General features: G+C 35.9%; 1 protein-coding gene across 3 annotated transcripts; it reads right to left on the bottom strand.

Annotated features, from left to right (window-relative positions):
- Positions 1-18192: 18192 nt before the first annotated feature.
- Positions 18193-23098, bottom strand: zgc:113293 (uncharacterized protein LOC550593 homolog). 3 transcript variants are annotated; one of them, XM_048179832.1, is made up of 5 exons: positions 22819-23098; positions 22038-22382; positions 20972-21274; positions 19052-19162; positions 18193-18539 (listed from the first exon to the last, which is right to left on the bottom strand). In XM_048179832.1, the coding sequence occupies exons 1-5, from the start codon at positions 22970-22972 to the stop codon at positions 18451-18453; spliced, it is 1002 nt and encodes a 333-aa protein (XP_048035789.1). In that variant the 5' UTR covers positions 22973-23098; the 3' UTR covers positions 18193-18450. The 3 variants fall into 3 exon arrangements, with proteins under 3 accessions (XP_048035789.1, XP_048035790.1, XP_048035791.1); XM_048179833.1 differs by having other exon boundaries at positions 18193-18716; positions 22819-23093; XM_048179834.1 differs by lacking the exon at positions 18193-18539 and adding an exon at positions 19262-19298.
- Between the last annotated feature and the right edge of the window lie 993 nt (positions 23099-24091).

The raw sequence follows: 24091 nt of genomic DNA, 5'->3' as shown, positions 1-24091 counted from the left end.
CTTATAACTTCTGATAGGTTTGACCAAAAATCATAAATTTGGTCTTGTTAGATTCGGGGCATCATGTTGAGTCGAATGATATCCAATTTCCATATCGGCCATTTTGGCCGTCGGCCATTTTGAATTTTGTGCTAAAACACTGTACTTTACGAACGCATTAGCATATCGATACAAAACTCGGTATGGTCATCAGCACAATGCCCTGAAGGAGCCTGAGAAGTTTCGGACCAGCGCCACCTTGTGGTCAAAAGTTATAACAAAATGTACAAAAATGTTAATAACTTTTGACTGTATTCACCAATTGTAATGAAACTGGTCTCTGTGGATTCCTTTGGTTATGCTGAGAACATAGATATCAAATTTGCCATAGTCAGCTAAACGTCCTGTCCGCCATATTGTTTTTCTTTAAAAACCTACTTTTTCGAACTCCTCCTAGACCGTTGCTCCGATTTTCACCAAAATTGAACCGTGTCATCTTCAGACCATGCCGACAAAAAGCTATGGATTTCAAGTAGATAAGTCAAACCATTTTCGTATACCGGAGCAAAGAATTTGAGATATGCTGCAAAAATTACTCTTGAAGCTGTATCTCTACAATGCTTTAACATATTCAGACCAACCTTGGTACGTGTCATCACAAGCATGACCTGAGGCATGATACAGTGTTTCGGCGCAGCGCCACCTACTGGAGTGGAGATATGAAAAACGGTTGTTTTTGCTTATAACTTCTGATGGGTTTGACCAAAATTCACAAATTTGGTATGGGTCATCAGGACAATGCCCTGAAGGAGCCTGAGAAGTTTCGGACCAGCGCCACCTTGTGGTCAAAAGTTATAACAAAATTGACAAAAATGCTAATTTTTTTCTAATTGCTCACTGCTGCTGTTGGTCTGATGCTCCCAGCCATGTTGGCTGGCTTCTTGTGCTGTTTTTGTGCTTGGCCCCGTAATTGCTGCTTGCAGCTATATTTAGGGGCCAAGCACCGAAGGTGCTTAGGCACCTATTGTTATTGTTGGCGTTCCGTACGCTTATTAGGGGCCAAGCACCGAAGGTGCTTAGGCACCTATTGTTATTGTTGGCGTTCCGTACGCTTATTATTCTTCTTCTTCTTCTTCTTCTTCTTCCGCTCTTGAAGTCTATGGCAGCCCATAGAAGCGCTTGCGGGAAAGTTGTGAAATTTGGCACACAGTTAGAGGACAGTCTGACCTTTGTCCATAGCAGATTTGGAGTCTCTAACTCAATCCCTCTAGCGCCACCAGCTGTCCAAATTTGCACTTATGTTTATGCAAATAACTTTTGATCCGTAAGGGTTAGAAACAAAATTCTTTTTCCCTCTGATTCCTTGTGTCAAGACGAATCGATCGCACCCTATGACGTCATTTTCCGTCATGAAATTTTTTCCGCCATTTTGAATTTTGTGAAAAACGTACTTTTTCGAACTCCTCCTAGGCCGTTACTCCGATTTTCATGAAAATTGAATCAGATCATCTTCATACCATGCTGACAAAAAGTTATGGAATTCAAGTCGATTCCTCAAACCGTTTTCGAAAAACTCGCAAACGAATTGTACATAGTGCTTGCGAAAACAGAAGTAAGGCTGTATCTCCGCAATGCTTTATCGTATTAAGACCAAACTTGGTACATGGCATCACAAGCATGACCTGAGGTACCATGCAGTGTTTCGACGCAGCGCCACCTACTGGTGCGGAGATATGAAAAATGGCTATTTTTGCTTATAACTTCTGATGGGTTTGTCCAAAAATCATAAATTTGGTCTCGTTGGATTCAGGGAATCATGTCGAGTCGATTGATATCCAATTTTCCCATATCGGCCATTTAGGCCGTCGGCCATTTTGAATTTTGTGCTAAAATGCTGTATTTTACGAACGCATTAGCGTATCGTTATGAAACTCGGTATGGGTCATCAGGACAATGCCCTGAAGGAGCCTGAGAAGTTCGGCACAGCGCCACCTTGTGGTCAAAAGTTATAACAAAATTTACAAAAATGTTAATAACTTTTGACTATATTAACCGATTGTAATGAAACTGGGCTCAGTAGATTCCTTGGGTCATGTTGAGAACATAGATATCAAATTTGCTATAGTCGGCTGAACTTCCTGTCCGCCATATTGTTTTTCTTTAAAAACCTACTTTTTCGAACTCCTCCTACACCATTGCTCTGATTTTCACCAAAATTGAAATGTATCATCTTCAGACCATGCCGACAAAAACCGTTTTCGTATACCGGAGCAAAGAATTTGAGGCATGTTGTAAAACACACTCTTGTAGTTGTATCTCTGCACTGCTTTATCATATTCAGACCAAACTTGGTACCTATCATCACAAGTATGACCTGAGGCATCATGCAGTGTTTCGGTGCAGCGCCACCTACTGGTGCGGAAATATGAAAAATGAATATTTTTGCTTATAACTTCTGATGGGTTTGTCCAAAAATCATAAATTTGGTCTCGTTGGATTCGGGGCATCATGCCGAGTCGAATGATAACCATTATTACCATATCAATCAGAATTTTGTGCTAAAATGCTGTATTTTACGAACGCATTAGCGTATCTTTACAAAACTCGGTATGGGTCATCAGCACAATGCCCTGAAGGAGCCTGAGAAGATTCGGACCAGCGGCAACTTGTGGCCAAAAGTTATAACAAAATGTACAAAAATGTTAATAACTTTTGACTGTATTCACCAATTGTAATGCAACTGGTCTCAGTTGATTCCTTGGGCCATGCTGAGAACATAGATATCAAATTTGCCATAGTCAGCTGAACTTCCTGTNATTATTATTATTATTCTTTTTCTTCTGCCGTAAAACGCATCGTGCAGCCCAAACCGTAAGGCCTAGAGACTTGAAACTTTGTCAAATGATAGTACAAAAATCGAGGAGAGGTTGACAAAGTATGACCCAAATCGGCCAATAGGTGGCGCTACAGCAATCAAATGCGCGAAATGGCTCATAACTCCTAAACCCTGTATCACAGAGTCAAGTGTCTTATATCATTGGAAAGCTGAGACCTTGACGAACAAAACGTATATCTCCGATTTCATTTCCGGTATGCAAATTTTTCCGACATTTTGAATTTTGTTAAAAACCTACTTTTGCAAACTAGTCCTAGGTTTTTCGCCCGATCGGAAGCAAACCAGTGCAGAAATGTTCTCTGGAGACCGAAAATCAATAATTATCAAAAAAAAGTTGAAATTTTGATTCACGGTTGCTAAGGGGTGCCAAAACGTACGTTTAGGGCGGAGCCACTTTTACTTAAATGGCTATAACTCCAGAACGCAATGAGATATTTGTGCCAAACTTGGTAAAGTTATGTATGGGCTCAATTTTTGGTGATGATAACAAAATCGCGACAATTGAACACTAGGTGGCGCTATAAGTTGAAAAAAACATAAAAACGGCTGTAACTATGCAACCGTTAGTCCGATTGACTTGAAATTTGGCATGCAGTGTCTTGGTCCAAGGGGGCATGATTGCCTATGAGGACATTGGTGTATCTCAAAAAACATGGCCGCCATCGGCCAATGAAGTTTGAGCACCTATTAGACAAGGTTAACGGAGGCCGATCGGAACGAAACTCGATGGGCATGTTCAACTCATGGACCTAGAGGACTGTAAGAATTTTGAAAGAAATCGGCCACAAGTTGGCGCTAACGAGTTTTACGCCTCGCCAATCACGTGGTGTTTCATAAAACCACACAATATGCATATCATTTGATAGATCTCCTAATGCTGAATAACTTTGCCTCAAGAACCATTGCTGTCCATCAAATCGTTTATTAATTATTCGCAAATATGTGAAAAACCTACTTTTGCGAACTAGTCCTAGGTTTTTCGCTCGATTGGAATGAAACCAATGTAGCACAATTCTATGGACTCTCTAGATCAATAATTATCAAAAAAAAGTTGAACTTTGTCCTTTGGTTCGATATAACTGGGTCATTTAGAAAATGGGCGTGGCTAAATATACCCCAAATCCTATAAAACCTAAACAAAAAGTCAGATCTTCACCAAAATAGGTGAGCACATGCAACCTATGACTCTAAAGAGGCATGCCAATTTTTGTGTAAATCGGACAATAGGTGGCGCTATAATTGTGAAAAAACTTTAAAAAACATATGGTTTTAATGGTTTTGATGAAAATATATATAACTTTGGATGTGTCTGACTTATTTTCACAGGAGTCACTTCTTTAGACTCCTGAATCCTTGCCGAGTCTAACGATACCAAATATGGTAGGTTTCGGCCTATGGTTTGTGCTACGTTGTGATTTAGCGCTTAAAAAACTTTTGCGAATATCTTCGAAACTGTTAGTCCGATCGAGACGAAACCAGCATAGGAAACACGAAACCTAAGTTGGTTTACTATATGTTAAAGCCCAAATGTCAAAATTTTGATAGGAAGTGGCAAAAAAATCCAATCAAAGTGTTTCATGGGTCATTTTTTATGCTTTCTTATATATAAGTGTCTATAACTTCAAAACGTAATGAGATATTTTCACCAAAATTGGCATACATATGTATGGACACCCAAAAAAAGTGGTGGAGATCATGCAATAGCTGGTGCTATAACTGTCAAAAACCTTTAAAAACCATATTTTTCCTCACTAAATTGCCTGAAACTGCCATTTGGTGCCAATAGATAGCAGTAGAAGGCCACTAATACAGTTCAAGATTATATTAGTTAACTATATCAATCCTTATAATAACATTACTATTCACATTTTGTCAAGGTTTACCACTTTATTTGTTCATTTGATATCTGTTTTTGTAATCACATAACATTACATTTACATTGAGACCTGAAAATGATGATTTTTAAAAGGGGATACATGGAATAAGCATTTTATAACCTATCATTGATTCCAAATATCCACATCTGCAACAAATTGTTTGTGTAAGCACATCTAATTAATGAAGTTAAGAATAAAACAATGCTTTTAAGCATTGAACATAGACTTTTAAAATGAATTTGAGCCAATGACTGGTCATCTTCTGCCCTCTGCTGGTCAAAATAGTCATTTTGTCTTACTACTCTCTAAAATTGTTCCATAATTCATATTTAGACATTATAAAATCACTATTATAACATTTACAGACACATTTTGTCAAAATTCTTCACTTAATATCTATTGAAGAATTAGTATTCGCAATTGATTCACATTATGACATTAAGGGGAATGTGAAACCTAAAAGATTCTTGCAGTAAACATTTTGTCACCCATCATATATATATGACTAGGAGACTAGAAAAAAAATTGTTACCAATTATTTATTTAAAATATCTAAATGTAAAACATAAATGTGTGTGTGTGTGTGTGTGTGTGGCTAATAACTACTCAGGAAATGCTCAGACCTTCTTCAAGTAAGCACATGTGACATTTTACATGACACTAGGCAATAGTTTTGCTTTTAAATTCATATGTAGGCAATGTAAAATCATTAAAATAACATTTCAAATTATATGTTGTCAATGTTTATAAATCCCATAGACTGACATTGGCTGTAATACTAATTATGCCCAATAGAGGGAGCCACAGGATAAGAAATCTTTCATGTGAATTCAACTTTTTTTCTTACATCGGTTAAAATGTTATATGAATACATGCTTCAAGTGCTTTACACAAATAAGGATTGTTTATACCATCTAAATACTGAATATTGTTCGGGGAATACACATTTAAACAGTTCATTATACAGGTAAGTTAATCTCTGTTGTCAGAAAGACTGTCAAAGGAACCAAAGTTGTTTTCCACACGTTCTCATTTCATTGTTGTACACAAGAAGACAGAATGCGTTTATGTTTTATTGTAAGTTCACATATGTGTCAATATTCATCTGGTATTTATTGTTGATGTTCATGGTTTACTTTGGCGAGTTCTGATAATGCAATTGTGGGCGTAATTTGTTAGAGATGAGCTAATCAGCATTAGCTACGGAAGTATTACTCTGGGCCAGGTGTGTTTGTTTTATGTTCGTTTCATTGCATTACTGTATCATTGCACTTTGCATTGACTATAATGACATGTTAAGACACAGACCTGACAGTCTAATCTGTGTGTATTGTGCATATGCTATTGATATTATCATTATTGCAAATCATGTTATTGCAACTTCATAGAATATAGTTTGTCATTTTATTTCTTTATTTGTCCTTTTAGATCATTATTACAGATACTATCACAGATAACTATAGTGCAAATAAATATTTATATTTTTGCGCATATGTGCTTAAAGGCCTTAAATGCTTGAACCCCGGTAAATGCTGCTTGCAGCTTTAATTATTATTATTAGGGGTTCAAGCACGTAGTGCTGAAACCCTATTGTAATTGTTAGGATTATTATTATTATTATTATTTTTCTTCTGCCGTAAAACGCATTGTGCAGCCCAAACCGTAAATGCTAGAGACTTGAAACTTTGTCAAATGATAGTACAAAAATCGAGGAGAGGTTGACAAAGTATGACCCAAATCGGCCAATAGGTGGCGCTACAGCAATCAAATGCGCAAAATGGCTCATAACTCCTAAACCGTTTGTCGTAGATTAAAAAATTTACATATTTGGAATCCTTGGGTCAAGGCGGTTAAAAGCGTAGAAGATCAGATTCGCTCTGCGAGGTCCCGTTTTCCCGCCATTTTGAATTTTGTCCAAAACCTACTTTTGCGAACTAGTCCTAGGTTTTTCGCCCGATCGGAACCAAACCAGTGCAGAAATGTTCTCTGGACTCTGATTATCAAAAGTTATCAAAAAAAAGTTGAAATTTTGATTAACGGTCGCTAAGGGACCCCAAAACGTACGCTAAGGACGGAGCCACTTTTACTAAAATGGCTATAACTCAAGAACGAAATGAGATATTTGCACCAAACTTGGTACACATGTTTAGGTGCTTAATCTTTCGTCACGATAAAAAAACTGCGTCGATTGGACACTAGGTGGCGCTATAACTTGAAAAAAACATAAAAACAGCTGTAACTATGCAACCGTTAGTCCAATTGACTTGAAATTTGGCATGCAGTGTCTTGGTCCAAGGGGGCATGATATTCTATGAGGACATTAGCGTATCTCAAAAAACATGGCCGCCATCGGCCAATGAAGTTTGAGCACCTATTAGACAAGGTTAACGGAGGTCGATCGGAACGAAACTCGATGGGCATGTTCGACTCATGGTCCTAAAGGTCTGTAAGAATTTTGAAAGAAATCGGCCACAAGTTGGCGCTAACGAGTTTTATGCCTCAGCAATCATGTGGTGTTTCATAAAACCACACAATATCCATATCATTTGATAGATCTCCTCATCCTGAACAACTTTGCCTCAAGAACCAATGCTGTCAATCAAATCGTTCATTAATTATTTGCAAATAAGTGAAAAACCTACTTTTGCGAACTAGTCCTAGGTTTTTCGCCCGATCGGAACGAAACCAGTGTAGGACAATTCTATGGACTCTCTAGATCAATAATTATCAAAAAAAAGTTGAACTTTGCCCTTTGGATCGCTATAACTGGGTCATTTAGAAAATGGGCGTGGCTAAATATACCCAAAAGCCTATAAAACCTAAACAAAAGCTCAGAACTTCACGAAAATAGGTGAGCACATGAAGTATATGACTCTAAAGAAGCATGCCAATTTTCGTGTAAATCGGACAATAGGTGGCGCTATAATTGTGAAAAAACTTTAAAAAACATATGTTTTAATGGTTTTAGATGAAAATATATATAACTTTGGATGTGTCTGACTTATTTTCACGGGAGTCACGTCTTTAGACTCCAGAATCCTTGCCGATTCCAACGATACCAAATATGGTAGGTTTCGGCCTATGGTTTGTGCTACGTTGTGATTTAGCGCTTAAAAAACTTTTGCGAATATCTTCGAAACCGTTAGTCCGATCGAGACGAAACCAGCGTAGGAAACACGGAACCTAAGTTGGTTTACCATTTGTTAAAGCCCAAATGTCAAAATTTTGATGGGAAGTGGCAAAAAAATCCAATAAAAGTCTTTCATGGGTCATTTTTTATGCTCTCTTATATATAAGTGTCTATAACTTCACAACGAAATGAGATATTTTCACCAAATTTGGCACACATATGTATGGGCACACTCTGAGGACACCCAAAAAAAGTGGTGGACATCGGGCAACAGATGGCGCTATAACTGTCAAAAAACCTTTAAAAACCATGTTTTTCCTTACTGAATTGCCTGTATTGGCTGTAAATGGTCTTTTCCGTCTATGATCTATATGTTTACATGCTTGCTAAATAAAATATAATAACTTATTATGTGCTTAAAGGCCTTAAATGCTTGAACCCCGGTAAATGCTGCTTGCAGCTTTAATTATTATTATTATTATTTTTCTTCCGCCGTAAAACGCATCGTGCAGCCTAAACCGTAAGTGCTAGAGACTTGAAACTTTGTCAAATGATAGTACAAAAATCGAGGAGAGGTTGACAAAGTATGACCCAAATCGGCCAATAGGTGGCGCTACAGCGATCAAATGCGCGAAATGGCTCATAACTCCTAATCTGTGTGTCACAGACTCAAGTGTCTTATATCATTGGAAAGCTGAGACCTTTACGAACAAAACGTATATCTCCGATTTCATTTCCGGTATGAAAATTTTTCCGCCATTTTGAATTTTGTCAAAAACCTACTTTTGCGAACTAGTCCTAGGTTTTTCGTCCGATCGGAACCAAACTAGTGCAGAAATGTTCTCTGGAGACTAAAGATCAATAATTATCGAGAGAATTTTTGAAATTTTGATTCACAGTCGCTAAGGGGCACCAAAATGTATGTTAAGGGCGGAGCCACTTTTACTAAAATGGCTATAACTCGAAAACAAAATGAGATATTTTCACCAAACTTGGTACACATGTGTATGGGCTCAATCTTTGGTCACGATAAAAAAATCGCGTCGATTGGACACTAGGTGGCGCTATAACACGAAAAAAACATAAAAATGTCTGTAACTATGCAACCGTTAGTCCGATTGACTTGAAATTTGGCATGCAGTGTCTTGGTCCAAGGGGGCATGACTGCCTATGAGGACATTGGCATATCTCAGAAAACATGGCCGCCATCAGCCAATGAAGTTTGAGCACCTATTAGACCAGGTTAACGGAGGCCGATCGGAACGAAACTCGATGGGCATGTTCGACTCATGGTCCTAAAGGTCTGTAAGAATTTTGAAAGAAATCGGCCACAAGTTGGCGCTAACGAGTTTTACGCCTCGGTAATCACGTGGTGTTTCATAAAACCACATAATATGCATATCAGTTGATAGATCTCCTCATGCTGAACAACTTTGCCTCTAGAACCAATGCTGTCAATCAAATTGTTCATTAATTATTCGCAAATATGTGAAAAACCTACTTTTGCGAACTAGTCCTAGGTTTTTTGCCCGATCGGAACGAAACCAGTGTAGGACAATTCTATGGACTCTCTAGATCAATAATTATCAAAAAAAAGTTGAACTTTGCCCTTTGGATTGCTATAACTGGGTCATTTATAAAATGGGCGTGGCTAAATATACCCAAAAGCCTATAAAACCTAAACAAAAGCTCAGAACTTCACGAAAATAGGTGAGCACATGAAGTATATGACTCTAAAGAAGCATGCCAATTTTCGTGTAAATCGGACAATAGGTGGCGCTGTAATTGTGAAAAAACTTTAAAAAAACATATGTTTCTAATGGTTTTAGATGAAAATATATATAACTTTGGATGTGTCTGACTTATTTTCATGGGAGTCACGTCTTTTTACTCCTGAATCCTTGCCGAGTCCAACGATATCAAACATGTTAGGTTTCGCCTTATGGTTTGTGCTACGTTGTGATTTAGCGCTTAAAAAACTTTTGCGAATATCTTCGAAACCGTTAGTCCGATCGAGACGAAACGAACGTAGAAAACACGGAACCTAAGTTGGTTTAGTATATGTTGTAGCCCAAATGTCAAAATTTTGATAGGAAGTGGGAAAAAAATCCAATCAAAGTCTTTCATGGGTCATTTTTTATGCTCTCTGATATATAAGTGTCTATAACTTCAAAATGAAATGAGATATTTTCACCAAATTTGGCACACATATGTATGGACACATTCTGAGGACACCCCGCAAAAATGGTGGGAATCAGGCAATAGATGGCGCTGTAACTGTCAAAAAACCTTTATAAACCATGTTTTTCCTTGCTAAATTGCCTGAATTCACTGTAAATTGTCTTTTCTGTTTATGATCTAAATGTTTACATGCTTGCTAAATAAAATATAATACTTTTGTATGTGCTTAAAGGCCTTAAATGCTTGAACCCCGGTAAATGCTGCTTGCAGCTTTAATTATTATTATTATTCTTTTTCTTCTGCCGTAAAACGCATCGTGCAGCCCAAACCGTAAGGCCTAGAGACTTGAAACTTTGTCAAATGATAGTACAAAAATCGAGGAGAGGTTGACAAAGTATGACCCAAATCGGCCAATAGGTGGCGCTACAGCGATCAAATGCGCAAAATGGCTGATAACTCCTAAACCGTGTGTCACAGAGTCAAGTGTCTTATATCAGTGGAAAGCTGAGACCTTGACGAACAAAACGTATATCTCCGATTTCATTTCCGGTATGAAAATTTTTCCGCCATTTTGAATTTTGTCAAAAACCTACTTTTGCGAACTAGTCCTAGGTTTTTCGTCCGATCGGAACCAAACCAGTGCAGAAATGTTCTCTGGAGTCTAAAGATCAATAATTATCGAGAGAATTTTGAAATTTTGATTCACAGTCGCTAAGGGGCGCCAAAACATGCAATGTGGGAGGAGCCACTTTTACTAAAATGGCTATAACTCGAGAAGGAAATGACATATTTGCACCAAACTCGGAAGACATGTGTAGGGGCTCAATCTTTGGTCACGATAAAAAAAAATCGCGTCGATTGGACACTAGGTGGCGCTATAACGCGAAAAAAACATAAAAACGGTTGTAACTATGCAACCGTTAGTCCGATTGACTTGAAATTCGGCATGCAGTGTCTTGGTCCAAGGGGGCATGATATTCTATGAGGACATTGGCGTATCTCAAAAAACATGGCCGCCATCGGCCAATGAAGTTTGAGCACCTATTAGACAAGGTTAACGGAGGTCGATCGGAACGAAACTCGATGGGCATGTTCGACTCATGGACCTAGAGGTCTGTAAGAATTTTGAAAGAAATCGGCCACAAGTTGGCGCTAACGAGTTTTACGCCTCGGCAATCACGTGGTGTTTCATAAAACCACACAATATGCATATCATTTGATAGATCTTCTCATGCTGAACAACTTTGCCTCAAGAACCAATGCTGTCAATCAAATCGTTCATTAATTATCCACAAATATGTGAAAAACCTACTTTTGCGAACTAGTCCTAGGTTTTTCGCCCCATTGGAACGAGACCAGTGTAGGACAATTCTATGGACTCTCTAGATCAATAATTATCAAAAAAAAGTTGAACTTTACCATTTCGATTGCTATAATAGGGTCATTTATAAAATGGGCGTGGCAAAATGTTCTCAAAAGCCTATAATTCCTAAACCAAAACTCAGAACTTCACGAAATTAAGTGAGCACATGCAGCATATGACTCTAAAGAAGCATGCCAATTTTTTTTTTAGATCGACCAATAGGTGGCGCTATAACTGTTAAAGTTTTAAAATACATATATTTTCAATGGTAAATTTCCTATTTTGGCTGAAAATGCTCAGCTCCTTCTGTGATTTAGGTGATTATATGCTTGCTAAATAAAACTTAAATATCTTTTAAACTTTAAAATATATTTTTATGCATTTGTGCTTAAAAGTCTTGAATGCTTGAACCCCGGTAAATGCTGCTTGCAGCTTTAATTATTATTATTATTTTTCTTCCGCCGTAAAACGCATCGTGCAGCCCAAACCGTAAATGCTAGAGACTTGAAACTTTGTCAAATGATAGTACAAAAATCGAGGAGAGGTTGACAAAGTATGACCCAAATCGGCCAATAGGTGGCGCTACAGCAATCCAATGCGCAAAATGGCTCATAACTCCTAAACCGTTTGTCGTAGATTAAAAAAATTACATATTTGGAATCCTTGGGTCAAGGCGGTCAAAAGTGTAGAAGATCAGTTTCGCTCTCCGAGGTCGCGTTTTCCCGCCATTTTGAATTATGTCCAAAACCTACTTTTGCGAACTAGTCCTAGGTTTTTCGCCCGATCGGAACCAAACCAGTACAGAAATGTTCTCTGGAGTCTAAATATCAATAATTATCAAAAAAAGTTGAAATTTTGATTCACGGTTGCTAAGGGGCCCCAAAACGTACGTTAAGGGCGGAGCCACTTTTACTAAACTGGCTATAACTCCAGAACGAAATGAGATATTTGCACCAAACTTGGAAGACATGTGTACAGGCTCAATCTTCGGTCATGATAAAAAAATCCCGTCGATTGGACACTAGGTGGCGTTATAAATTGAAAAAAAACACATAAATGGCTATAACTAGGCAACCGTTGGACCGATTGACTTGAAATTCGGCATGCAGTGTCTTGGTCCAAGAGGGCATGATATTCTATGAGGACATTGGCGTATCTCAAAAAACATGGCCGCCATCGGCCAATGAAGTTTGAGCACCTATTAGACAAGGTTAACGGAGGTCGATCAGAACGAAACTCAATGGGCATATTCGACTCATGGTCCTAAAGGTCTGTAAGAATTTTGAAAGAAATCAGCCACAAGTTGGCGCTAACGAGTTTTACGCCTCAGTAATCACGTGGTGTGTCATAAAACCACACAATATGCATATCATTTGATAGATCTCCTCATGATGAACAAATTTGCCTCAAGAAACAATGCTGGCAATCAAATCGTTCATTAATTATCCACAAATATGTGAAAAACCTACTTTTGCGAACTAGTCCTAGGTTTTTTGCCCGATCGGAACGAAACCAGTGTAGGACAATTTTATGGAGTCTTTAGATCAATAATTATCAAAAAAAATTTTGACCTTTGCCCTTTGGGTCGCTATAACTGGGTCATTTAGAAAATGGGCGTGGCTAAATATACCCAAAAGCCTATAAAACCTAAACAAAAGCTCAGAACTTCACGAAAATAGGTGAGCACATGACGTATATGACTCTAAAGAAGTATGCCAATTTTCGTGTAAATCGGACAATATCTGGCGCTATAATTGTGAAAAAACTTTAAAACACATACGTTTTTAATGGTTTTAGATATAAATATATATAACTTTGGATGTGTCTGACTTATTTTCATGAGAGTAATGTCATAAGACTCCTGAATCCTTGCCGAGTCCAACGATACCAAATATGGTAGGTTTTGACCTATGGTTTGTGCCATGTTGTGATTTAGCGCTTAAAAAACTTTTGCAAATATCTTCGAAACCTTTAGTCCGATCGAGATGAAACCAGCGTAGGAAACATGAAACCTAAGTTGGTTTACTAAATGTAAAAGCCCAAATGTCAAAATTTTGATAGGAAGTGGCAAAAAAATCCAATACAAGTCTTTCATGGGTCATTTTTTATGCTCTCTTATATATAAATGTCTATAACTTCAAAGCGAAATGAGATATTTTCACCAAAATTGGCACATGTATGTATGGGCAAACTCTGAGGACACCCCAAAAAAGTGGTGGAGATCATGCAATAGCTGGCGCTATAACTGTCAAAAACCTTTCAAAAACATATTTTTCCTCACTAAATTGCCTGAAACTGTAATTTGGTGCCAATAGATGGCAGTACAAGGCCACTAATATAGTTCAAGGTTATATTAGTTAACTATATAAATCCTTATAATAACATTACTATTCACATTTTGTCAAGGTTTACCACTTCATTTGTTCATTTGATATCTGTTTTTGCAATTATATAACATTACATTTAGACCTGAAAAATTATGATTTTTAAAAGGGGATACATAGAATAAGCATTTTCTAACATATCATTGATTCCAAATATCCACATCTGCAACAAATTGTTTGTGTAAGCACATTTAATTAATGAAATAAGAATAAAAAAATGTTTTTAACCATTGAACATAGACTTTTAAAATGAATGTGAGCCAATGACTGGTCACCTTCTGCCCTCTGCTGGTCAAAATAGTCATTTTGTCTTACTACTCTCTAAAACTGTTCCATAATTCATATTTAGACATTATAGAATCACTATTATAACATTTACACACATTTTGTCAAAATTCTTCACTTAATATGTATTGAAGAATTAGTATTCGCAATTGAATCACATTATGACATTATGGGGAATGTGAAACCTAAAAGATGCAGTAAACATTTTGTCACCCATCATATATATATATATATATGACTAGGAGACTAGAAAAAAAAATGTTACCAGTAATTTATTTAAAATATCTAAATGTAAAACATAAATGTGTGTGTGTGTGTGTGTGTGTGTGTGTGTGGCTAATAACTACTCAGGAAATGCTCAGACCTTCTTCAAGTAAGCACATGTGACATTTTACATTACACTGGGCAATAGTTTTGCTTTTAAATTCATATGTAGGCAATGTAAAATCATTAAAATAACATTTCAAATTATATGTTGTCAATGTTTATAAATCCCATTGACTGACATTGGCTGTAATACTAATTATGTCCAATAGAGGGAGCCACAGGATAAGAAAACTTTCATGTGAATTCAACTTTTTTTCTTACATCGGTTAAAATGTTATATGAATACATGCTTTAAGTGCTTTACACAAATAAGGATTGTTTATACCATCTAAATACTGAATATTGTTCAGGGGAATGCACATTTGAACAGTTCATTATACAGGTAAGTTAATCTCTGTTGTCAGAAAGAGGAACCAAAGTTGTTTTCCACACGTTCTCATTTCAGTGTTGTACACAAGACGACAGAATGCGTTTATGTTTCATTGTAAGTTCACATATGTGTCAATATTCATCTGGTATTTATTGTTGATGCTCATGGTTTACTTTGGCGAGTTCTGATAATGCAATTGTGGGCATAATTTGTTAGAAATTAGCTAATTAGCATTAGCTACGGAAGTATTACTCTGGGCCAGGTGTGTTTGTTTTATGTTAATTTCATTGCATTACTGTATCATTGCACTTTGCATTGACTATAATGACATGTTAAGACACAGACCTGACAGTCTAATCAGTGTGTATTGTGCATGTGCTATTGATATTATCATTATTGCAAGGCATGTTATTGCAACTTCATAGAATATAGTTTGTCATTTTATTTCTTTATTTGTTCTTTTAGATCATTACTACAGATACTATCACAGATAGTGCAAATAAATATATATATGTTTGCGCATATGTGCTTAAAGGCCTTAAATGCTTGAACCCCGGTAAATGCTGCTTGCAGCTTTAATTAAAACCATATTTTTAGTGTAGTAAGGTACTTCAATTAAATAAACTGAACAATAAGAAGCTAGTAACTATGTTTAATCAGTGATGGTTTAGTTATAAATTGCTAAAAGTTGTAAAGTGAAAGTTATATTTCGGTTTATTGACCATAATAAACTTTAATTATCACGTTCACACCCATGGAAAGAAAGTAAGACCTTGCAAAACACAACAATTAACTTTTGATTCAGACATTTCCATAAATCATATGAATATCTCAAATTGACACAATCAAATTAAACATTAATAGGCAGTTATTAAACACACCGACACTAATATATAACTCTTTATATCATTTCATGACACAATTATCACATTTACTCGTGTTAGCTTTACCCCATGTGCTAATCAGTTCAGCTCGCGCTGTGTGCACGCGGCCTACTCAAAACGGCTCAGAAATTAATCATTTTAGAAACTTCAACATGTCATTTACATTATTAATATCTGGAATTTCACTCCCTAAAGCAGAATAGAATCATATATTTATTCACACAAGGAAGATTACTCACAGTGCTTCAACACTCTGGGATCCGCTCCGTCTCTCTCTCTTCTCTGTCTCCAACGACATCACTTCAGGCTGACGCGTCGACTTCAAAAGCTCCACTTTCAGTGCACTCATTCACATTTCCAGTTATATCAATGGATTTTCTGGGGAAACTGTCTGGTCTGTGCTGATCTGCTCTGACTCGCTCTCATCTGCTCACGCTGAAAGCAGCGCCGGCGAGACCAGTGGGCGGGACTTATGAATGCGCCGCTACTATTGGCTCTTAGGGGTGTCTCTCATTGCAGCACGAATCAGTGATTGGATGAATCTCTTTTTCTTTTAGAATTTGTTTTCCTTTTCTTAGGTTACCCGGGTTACGCATCAATTAATCTGGGCCAGAATCAGATCTGATTTCAACCTCTTTTTAAAGTCTTTAAAAGCTCAATGTTACCATAATTGTTACAGACACACCAGTTCATTTGTGTGCGTGTGTAAACTTCTTGCTGTTTTTTGCATAGTGCATATTCCTGCAGAGCGGCTGAATTCTTGATTTTCTTGATTATTTCCCATTTGTAAAAACTTGCTCTGTTTTATAGTCACACTAGTGTGGGGTGGATGTGTCTGTTTTGCACTCTTGATATTTTAGAGCGTGACCCCTTCATTGTTGTGCACTTTTTTCTGCACAGTGGTTTATTTGTAGTTTGTACCTTTTAAAATTTTAAATGGGATATATCCATCCAGTGAATTCCTACGACTTAGGTTTGGGTTTGATTCTAATAAATGTATATTCTGTGATGATATAGAAGCCACAGATCATCTATTTTTTCATTGTATGTATGTGGAGGCTTTATGGTCTGATATTCATGACTGGCTTTATCCAAAGGTGCCTCACCTTGGAAACTTCACTCTAAAGGACATCACTTATGGACTTATAATGAACAGTAACAAAGATGACTTCCTGATTAACAACATTCTTATGCTGGGAAAATTTTATATACACAAATCCAAGTACTTGAAGGTGAAACCAATGTTTTATGCATTTCATAATGAGTTTTTTTTTTTCTTATATAAAAGCCCTCCAAGTGATGAAAAAGAAAAATGCAATAAAGCTTTTCTCCATTATAGAAGAATATGATTTAAGAGAAAAACCCTAGCCCCCTTTATTAGATGTTATTTAATTATTATTTATTTTTATATATTTTTGTTTATGTTATATTGTATTCTCTCATGCACCTGTTCTGTAATTTGTAATGCAACAGTGTGTTAATAATGCCATGTTGTTTGTACATTACTAATTGGTTAATTAAAAAAAAAAAAAAAAAAAAAAAAATTGTAGTTTGTACCACCAAAACATTCTCAGAGTTTTTGTATGTTTTTGTATTTCCCATTAATTTCCTATGGCAGTCATTTTTAACCGCGAAGGAGCCAAGTGTGACTTTTTCTCCTGTTCCTTTAACATATCTGAATCATGTCCATGATTTTTGTGTTCACAGAGCTAATGCAACTAAAGTCACCAAGTGTCATCCCACGTTAAAATGTTAATCTAATTAATTAGTTTTGTAATTAAAATGTTAATTTTGTAATTAATATATGTAGGGCTCCACTTAGGACAAGATAAGAGCGAGGGCATGAGTGAAGTACAGCCTTATACTGATGCACTATGTTTTATACACATCTTAAGAGATATGGTGGACATTCATAGGCCTTAAATTTGCATTATTTTCCTATGTTTTTACATCATGAAAATCTGTAAGACTTTAGTTATATGTGGGACATATATGACATATAGGATTGAAAATACATAAATATTATGCAATTTGTATATGCGGTTTTTGCAGCATATATGTCCCTTATAATATTCTGTTGGAACATATAAGAATCACATATGTTTTTAACAAAACTTTTCCATATGGGAGCATACTACACGGTTGCATTATGCACCTTAGTACAGTAGCATAAACTCAAGTATGTATAGGTCAACAAAATCTGTTTAATCCACAGATACTCAATCTTTTCTTTTTTTTTCTTTTCTAAATCAGATGATGACTGAAATGAATGCAGTGGTGTTCAAAGACAGGCAGTCTGAAGGTTAATTTGTAATGTAAATATTAATCAGATTCAGCAATAGGCAAGAGAGCAGTGATTTATCAAAATATAATACAGAACAGAATTCCATTGACTGAAACGGGTTACAAGGTTATACAAAGTTATGTTGCTTTTGTGAATCCAAATTCAGAGGTAAAAATGAAGCACACTTCCATGCAGGTCACGGTATCACGTCATCAAATGACAAAACTCAAAATGTTTTTAAAAAAATAATAATTTATTTAAAACAAACTCAAGCTTACAACGAAAATATAGACATAGGTACTGAGAAGTATAAACAAATATGTTTTTCCTTTAGAACAAAAGCAGAAGTACAGTAGCTACTGAAACTGCTAGAATCTTAATAAAAAAATATCTACAAACAAAGAATTTGATCTGTTTCAATGAGGATTAAAACATCTCCAAGTTTCTCATCACAAAAGTGAAATAAAACAAATCACATCACTTTAACTCTTCAATCAGTGGCATTGGAAGCACATAAGTTAAGATCAACTGAAACTGTCTGCATCAGACCACCGTTTTCATCATGTCTGGACGGACATTCTGAGTAATGATGACAAAACACTCATGAACAGACTTCATTTTAAATATTCTACTAAAAACACAGTTCATAATCAACCAGAGAGCTTCAGTGTGTGCAATAATATAGTCTCTTCATCCCGTCTTTCCGCAAACATTATGTATTTCATCCTAACAGTTCTCTTTAGCAATTTTCATCAGCTGGTTAAAACAAACACCAAATGTTAAAAGATAAAAAATAACATTTTACAAAGCATTTTCTGTTTTAAACATTGATAATAATCAGAAATGTTTATTGAGTATCAAATCAGCATATTAGAATGATTTGTGAAGGATCATGTGACACTGAAGACTGGAGTAATGATGCTGAAAATTCAGCTTTACGTCACAGGAATAAATTACATAATATATTAAAATAGAAAACAGTTAATAAAAATTATAATATTTCACAATATTACCGTTTTACTGTATACTGTATTATACTGATAAAATCTTACTTTTACACGGTAGTGATGTTTACTGAATGTGATACTTACTCTTTTGTTCTGCTTTTCCATGTTTTCGACTGACACAAAATATTACAATGGTCACTGTGAGAGCTACAGGAATCAGCACCAGGATCACCAAACAGTAGAGCAATATGTTGTCTGAAATGATAAACAGCTTGAAGTCAAGCACAGTAATAGGTCCACCAAAGTAAATATGAATTAAACCATTGCTCCATTGCAATTCTGCCATTTTCTCACCCTCATGCTGTTCTGTACTCATATGATTTTCTTTCTTCTGCAAAACACAACAGAAGATTTTTGAAGAATTCAAAAATCGGGTTCTATACATGTGTTGATGAACGAATGGAGTTTAATTTTGAAACACATTAACTATTATCCACCTTATTTAATGTAAGATCAGGCTCAGACATTTGTACCCTGAATGTGTGAGGCTTCAGGTGACATTCGCTTCTAGTTATTTCATCTAACAAAAATGTAATGCACCTTAAAGGGTTAGTTCACCCAAAAATGAAAATTGTTGTCATTTATTACTCACCTTCATGCCGTTCCACACCCGTAAGACCTTCATTAATCTTCGGAACACAAATTAAGATATTTTTGTTGAAATCCGATGGCTCAGTGAGGCCTGCATAGCCAGCAATGACACTTCCTCTCTCGAGATCCATTAATGTACTAAAAACATATCTAAATCAGTTCATGTGAGTACAGTGTTTCAATTGAATATATATATATATATATATATATATATATATATATATATATATATATATATATATAAAATTTCAATATAAATTCATTAATATTTTATTTAGCGACGAGAATATTTTTGGTCAGCGGTTCGGAGCACCAAAGTCACGTAATTTCAGCAGTTTACACGCAATCCAAATTATGATTCGACACAAAAGATTCATAACGCTCTGAAGCTTCACGAAGCAGTGTTTTGAAATCCGCCATCACTATATAAGTCGTTATTTTGTTTTTTTGGCGCACCAACAAAATTATCGTCACTTTATAATATTAATATTGAACCACTGTACTCACATGAGCTGATTTATTTATGTTTTTAGTACATTAATGGATCTTGAGAGAGGAAATGACATTGCTGGCTATGCAGGCCTCACTGAGCCATCGGATTTCAACAAAAATATCTTCATTTGTGTTCTGAAGATTAACAAAGGTCTTACAGGTGTGGAACGGCATGAGAGTGAGTAATAAATGACATTATTTTCATTTTTGGGTGAACTAACCCTTTAATGTTGCAAACTGGTATTTGTTATCATATTATTTTAATTTATTATCCTAATCATAAACACGCTGGTTTGCCGTGCACATAATTTTAACATTTACTGCGCTTTGTTATTCTAGTTATTTACCTATAGCAGCTAATGAATTAGAAGTCTCGCACATTCAAAAATAGCTTATTTCTGCATTGAAAAATAAGCTGGATTGTACAGACAATAATACTTGAAACATTTTTTAAATATCTTCTTTTGTGTTTCGCAATCATATGGGTAAAGAATAGCATGACGGTGAGAAAATGATAACAGAATTTTCATGTTTGGGTGAACTGCTCTCTTAAAAAAAATGGTTTCAAAAGGGGTTTTTCATAGAGATGCCATTGAAGAAACATTACTGGTTCTGCAGAGAACCTTTCAGTGAACAGTTCAAAGAACCTTGTTTTTTCTTAGTGTGAAGAACTAATACTCTAAAAGAAATTAAATGTTTGGAATGGAAAGGATAATTGGATGTTAAAGGTTCTTCATGGAACCATCAATGCCAATAAAGAACCTTTATTTTTAAGAGTGTAACCCTTTAAATAGCATGCACAACAGTACAAATGTCTCTTCTAAGCTTATAGTTACAATAAAGTACAGTACAGTCTAGACTGAGAAGAGTTAGTCATGTAAGAGAAAAGAAAAGGTTCTGAATAAAACACTGCTGACATACCTGAAGGTGGCTGGCAGAGCTCTGTAACGTTAAGCAGTGTAGTATGGTTGCTGAAGGGATTGCTCACCACACAGCTATAGGTGTTTTCATCATAATATTCCATATCCAGAGGTAAAGACAGGTCGCTGCTTAAATCAGAACCACTGACGCTGGAGACTAAATCATCGCCTTTGTACAAGGAAAGCGTCGCCCGTGTCACATTCTTCACAAAACACATCAAGGCACACGCTGGACCTAGAGATCTTTCCGATGCTGTCGAGTTCTGTACAGAGACACTGCTAATGATGGGAGTGGGCAGAGGAGCTGGAAAAGAATGAGAGAATAAATAAGTAACAAATTAAAAGTAGAAGTATTTTTCATTGTTAGTTCACCTTTAACAAATGCATTTAGCTAACTAATGTTTAAGGATTAGTCCACTTTCAAATAAAATTTTCCTTTTAATTTACTCACCCCCATGTCATCCAAGATGTTCATGTCTTTCTTTCTTCAGTCGAAAAGAAATTAAGGTTTTTGATGAAAACATTCCAGGATTATTCTCCTTATAGTGGACTTCAATGGCCTCCAAACGGTTGAAGGTAAAAAAATGTAAATGTATATGCTTTATATAAACAAATGATCGCCTTTATATAAAGCATATACATTTACATTTTTTCTGAAAATGACAGATCGTTTCTCTAAATAAGACCCTTTATTCCTCGTCTGGTATCGTTTAAAGCCCTTTGAAGCTGCACTGAAACTGTAATTTTGTACTTCAACCGTTTGGAGGCCATTGAAGTTCACTATAAGGAGAATAATCCTGGAATGTTTTCATCAAAAACCTTTTTTTTTTTTTTACTGAAGAAAGAAAGACATGAACATCTTGGATGACATGGGGGTGAGTAAATTATCAGGAAAATTTTATTTCAAAGTGGACTAATCCTTTAATAAATGGAACCTTATTGTTACCAATAAACATAATGATCTCAGAAAAAAATCCATCAAAGAGATTTACATATCCAGTGACTTTCAAAAATAATAAAATGTATTATCATTACAGTTGTGAACATCTAAAATATTTATGTCTCACCATAGACTTTAACACTGAAACTCTTGTGGGAAGTCTTTCTGTTGTTGATAATAGTTAATTTATAAACTCCAGAGTGTTCATATCTGATGTTCTTAATGGTCAGCGATCCAGTATGATGGTCCAGTTTCAGACTGTCTTTAAATGGCACTTGTCCATTTACATATACAGAGAACATGTAAGACCATTTGATGATTTCAGCTATCAGTGTGTCTGGACTGTCAGGTCCAAACATCCACAATATGTCATCATTTCTCTTAATTGTTTCAATATCAGTGTCCAGAGTGACTGAATCTCCCACCATAACTGACACTGTTTCAGTATTATCTGTCTCTGCACCAAACACACCTGGAGAAACACAAACAGCAAAATCAGTTAGCTTGGTATGAAATCATGTTGTCATCAAAAAAACAAAAACAAAAACAGCATATGCTGGTAAGGTAGGTTTTGAAGCTGGCCTGGTATGCTGGTTTGAGCTGGTTTATGCTGGTCCAGGACCAGCACTTCACCAGCATAAACCAGCATGCCAGCTACAAAACCTACCTTAACCAGCATATGCTGTTTTTTTCAGCAGGGAATTACTACTAAATCCCAGCTGAGGAATTTTGCTGAGGAAACTTCCTAATATTAAGCTTCAACAATAAGATAATTTGAAGGAGTAGGCCTATGGCAGTTTGGTTAACTGATGTTTGATGTCATTAAAAACGACAGAAACGATAAACAGTTTCAAATAGGTAACACAGAGAGAAAGGACACTTTTAAGTTAAGAAACCTTTTAACTTACCGACCAATAAATACAAGATAAAGATAGTCTTGAAACACATTGGCCTTCGCAACTCCAAACAGTCTCTGAAAACTGAGGTAATCTGTGCGTTAAGACCTGCTCCACACTCACTAGAGCTGGTATACCGCTTGTCGAAATGTGGCTCGTGGCTCATCGATCGACTCGAGCCAAATGAATATTGTTTAAGGCGATAGACTACGATTGTCGCGCGTAAAAGGTGAGATGAATCAGTACACTCATGGTCGGCACGCCCATTACCTTTCGTTCAGAATTACTCCGACCTGCAGATACCCCACACTTTTTTTTTTTTTTTCTTTTTTTTTTAACCAGATACCTCACACACGGAGAAATGAGCTTTTCATTACTAGTACGATTGCAGATATATATATATATATATATATATATATATATATATATATATATATATATATATATATATATATATATAATGTGTGTGTGTGTGTGTGTGTGTGTTTTATTGAACATTGATGGATTACTTGTTCAAAACAATCACTTTAGCAATGTTTGTACTATTTTCTGTTTATTTTGATAAACAAAAAAATTATTTTTGTTCAATAAATATACTGTCATTAAAATATGTTTATTTTAAAAATACAGAAACAACATTATTTTAAAAAGTAAAGATTCTGAAAGCATTGAATGAGATCGCATAGTTTAGGCCTAATATAGCTTTACAGTAGTAACAATAAATATATTTTATTATATGATATGATTAATATCATTGTAATGGTGTGGGTATATTCTTGGCACACTTTGAGCCCCTTAGTACCAATTGAGCATTATTTAAACACAGCAAACATGAGAATTGCTGCTGACCATGTCTATCCATTATGACCACAGTGTACTCATCTTCTGATGGTTACTTTCAGCAGGATAGTGTGATATGTCACAAAGCTCAAACGGGTTTCTTGAACATGACAATAAGTTCACTATACTCTAATGGCCTCCACAGTCACCATATCTCAATCCAATAGAGCACCTTTGGGATGTGGAACAAGAGATTTGCATCATGGATGTGCAGCCGATAAATATGCAGCAACAGCGTGATACTCTCATGTCAATATGAACCAAAATCTTTAAAGAATGTTTCCAGCGCCTTGTTGAAAAATGGCTGGGGAGTGTATATTTAAGATCTTAATTTAAATCTTAAAGGGATAGTTCACCCAAAAATGAAAATTCTGTCATCATTTACTCATATTAAGGTTGTTCCAAACCTGTATAAATTTCTTTGATCTGTTAAAAACAAAGGAAG

The sequence above is a fragment of the Megalobrama amblycephala genome, unplaced genomic scaffold (genome assembly GCF_018812025.1).
Source record: "Megalobrama amblycephala isolate DHTTF-2021 unplaced genomic scaffold, ASM1881202v1 scaffold370, whole genome shotgun sequence".
Taxonomy (NCBI): Eukaryota; Metazoa; Chordata; class Actinopteri; order Cypriniformes; family Xenocyprididae; genus Megalobrama; species Megalobrama amblycephala.
Note: the sequence above shows the minus strand (reverse complement) of the source record. Positions and strands in the feature narration are given on the sequence as shown.

Bases quoted from the DNA above. Each gene is read 5' to 3' on its own strand.
- zgc:113293 (XM_048179832.1), bottom strand. From the start codon at position 22,972: ATGAGCCACGAGCCACATTTCGACAAGCGGTATACCAGCTCTAGTGAG. The intron at 22,383-22,818 runs GTAAGTTAAAAG...GTGTTTCTCCAG, and splicing joins TATCTTGTATTTATTGGTCG to GTGTGTTTGGTGCAGAGACA. The intron at 18,540-19,051 runs GTAAGTATCACA...ATCATTACTCAG, and splicing joins TGGAAAAGCAGAACAAAAGA to AATGTCCGTCCAGACATGAT.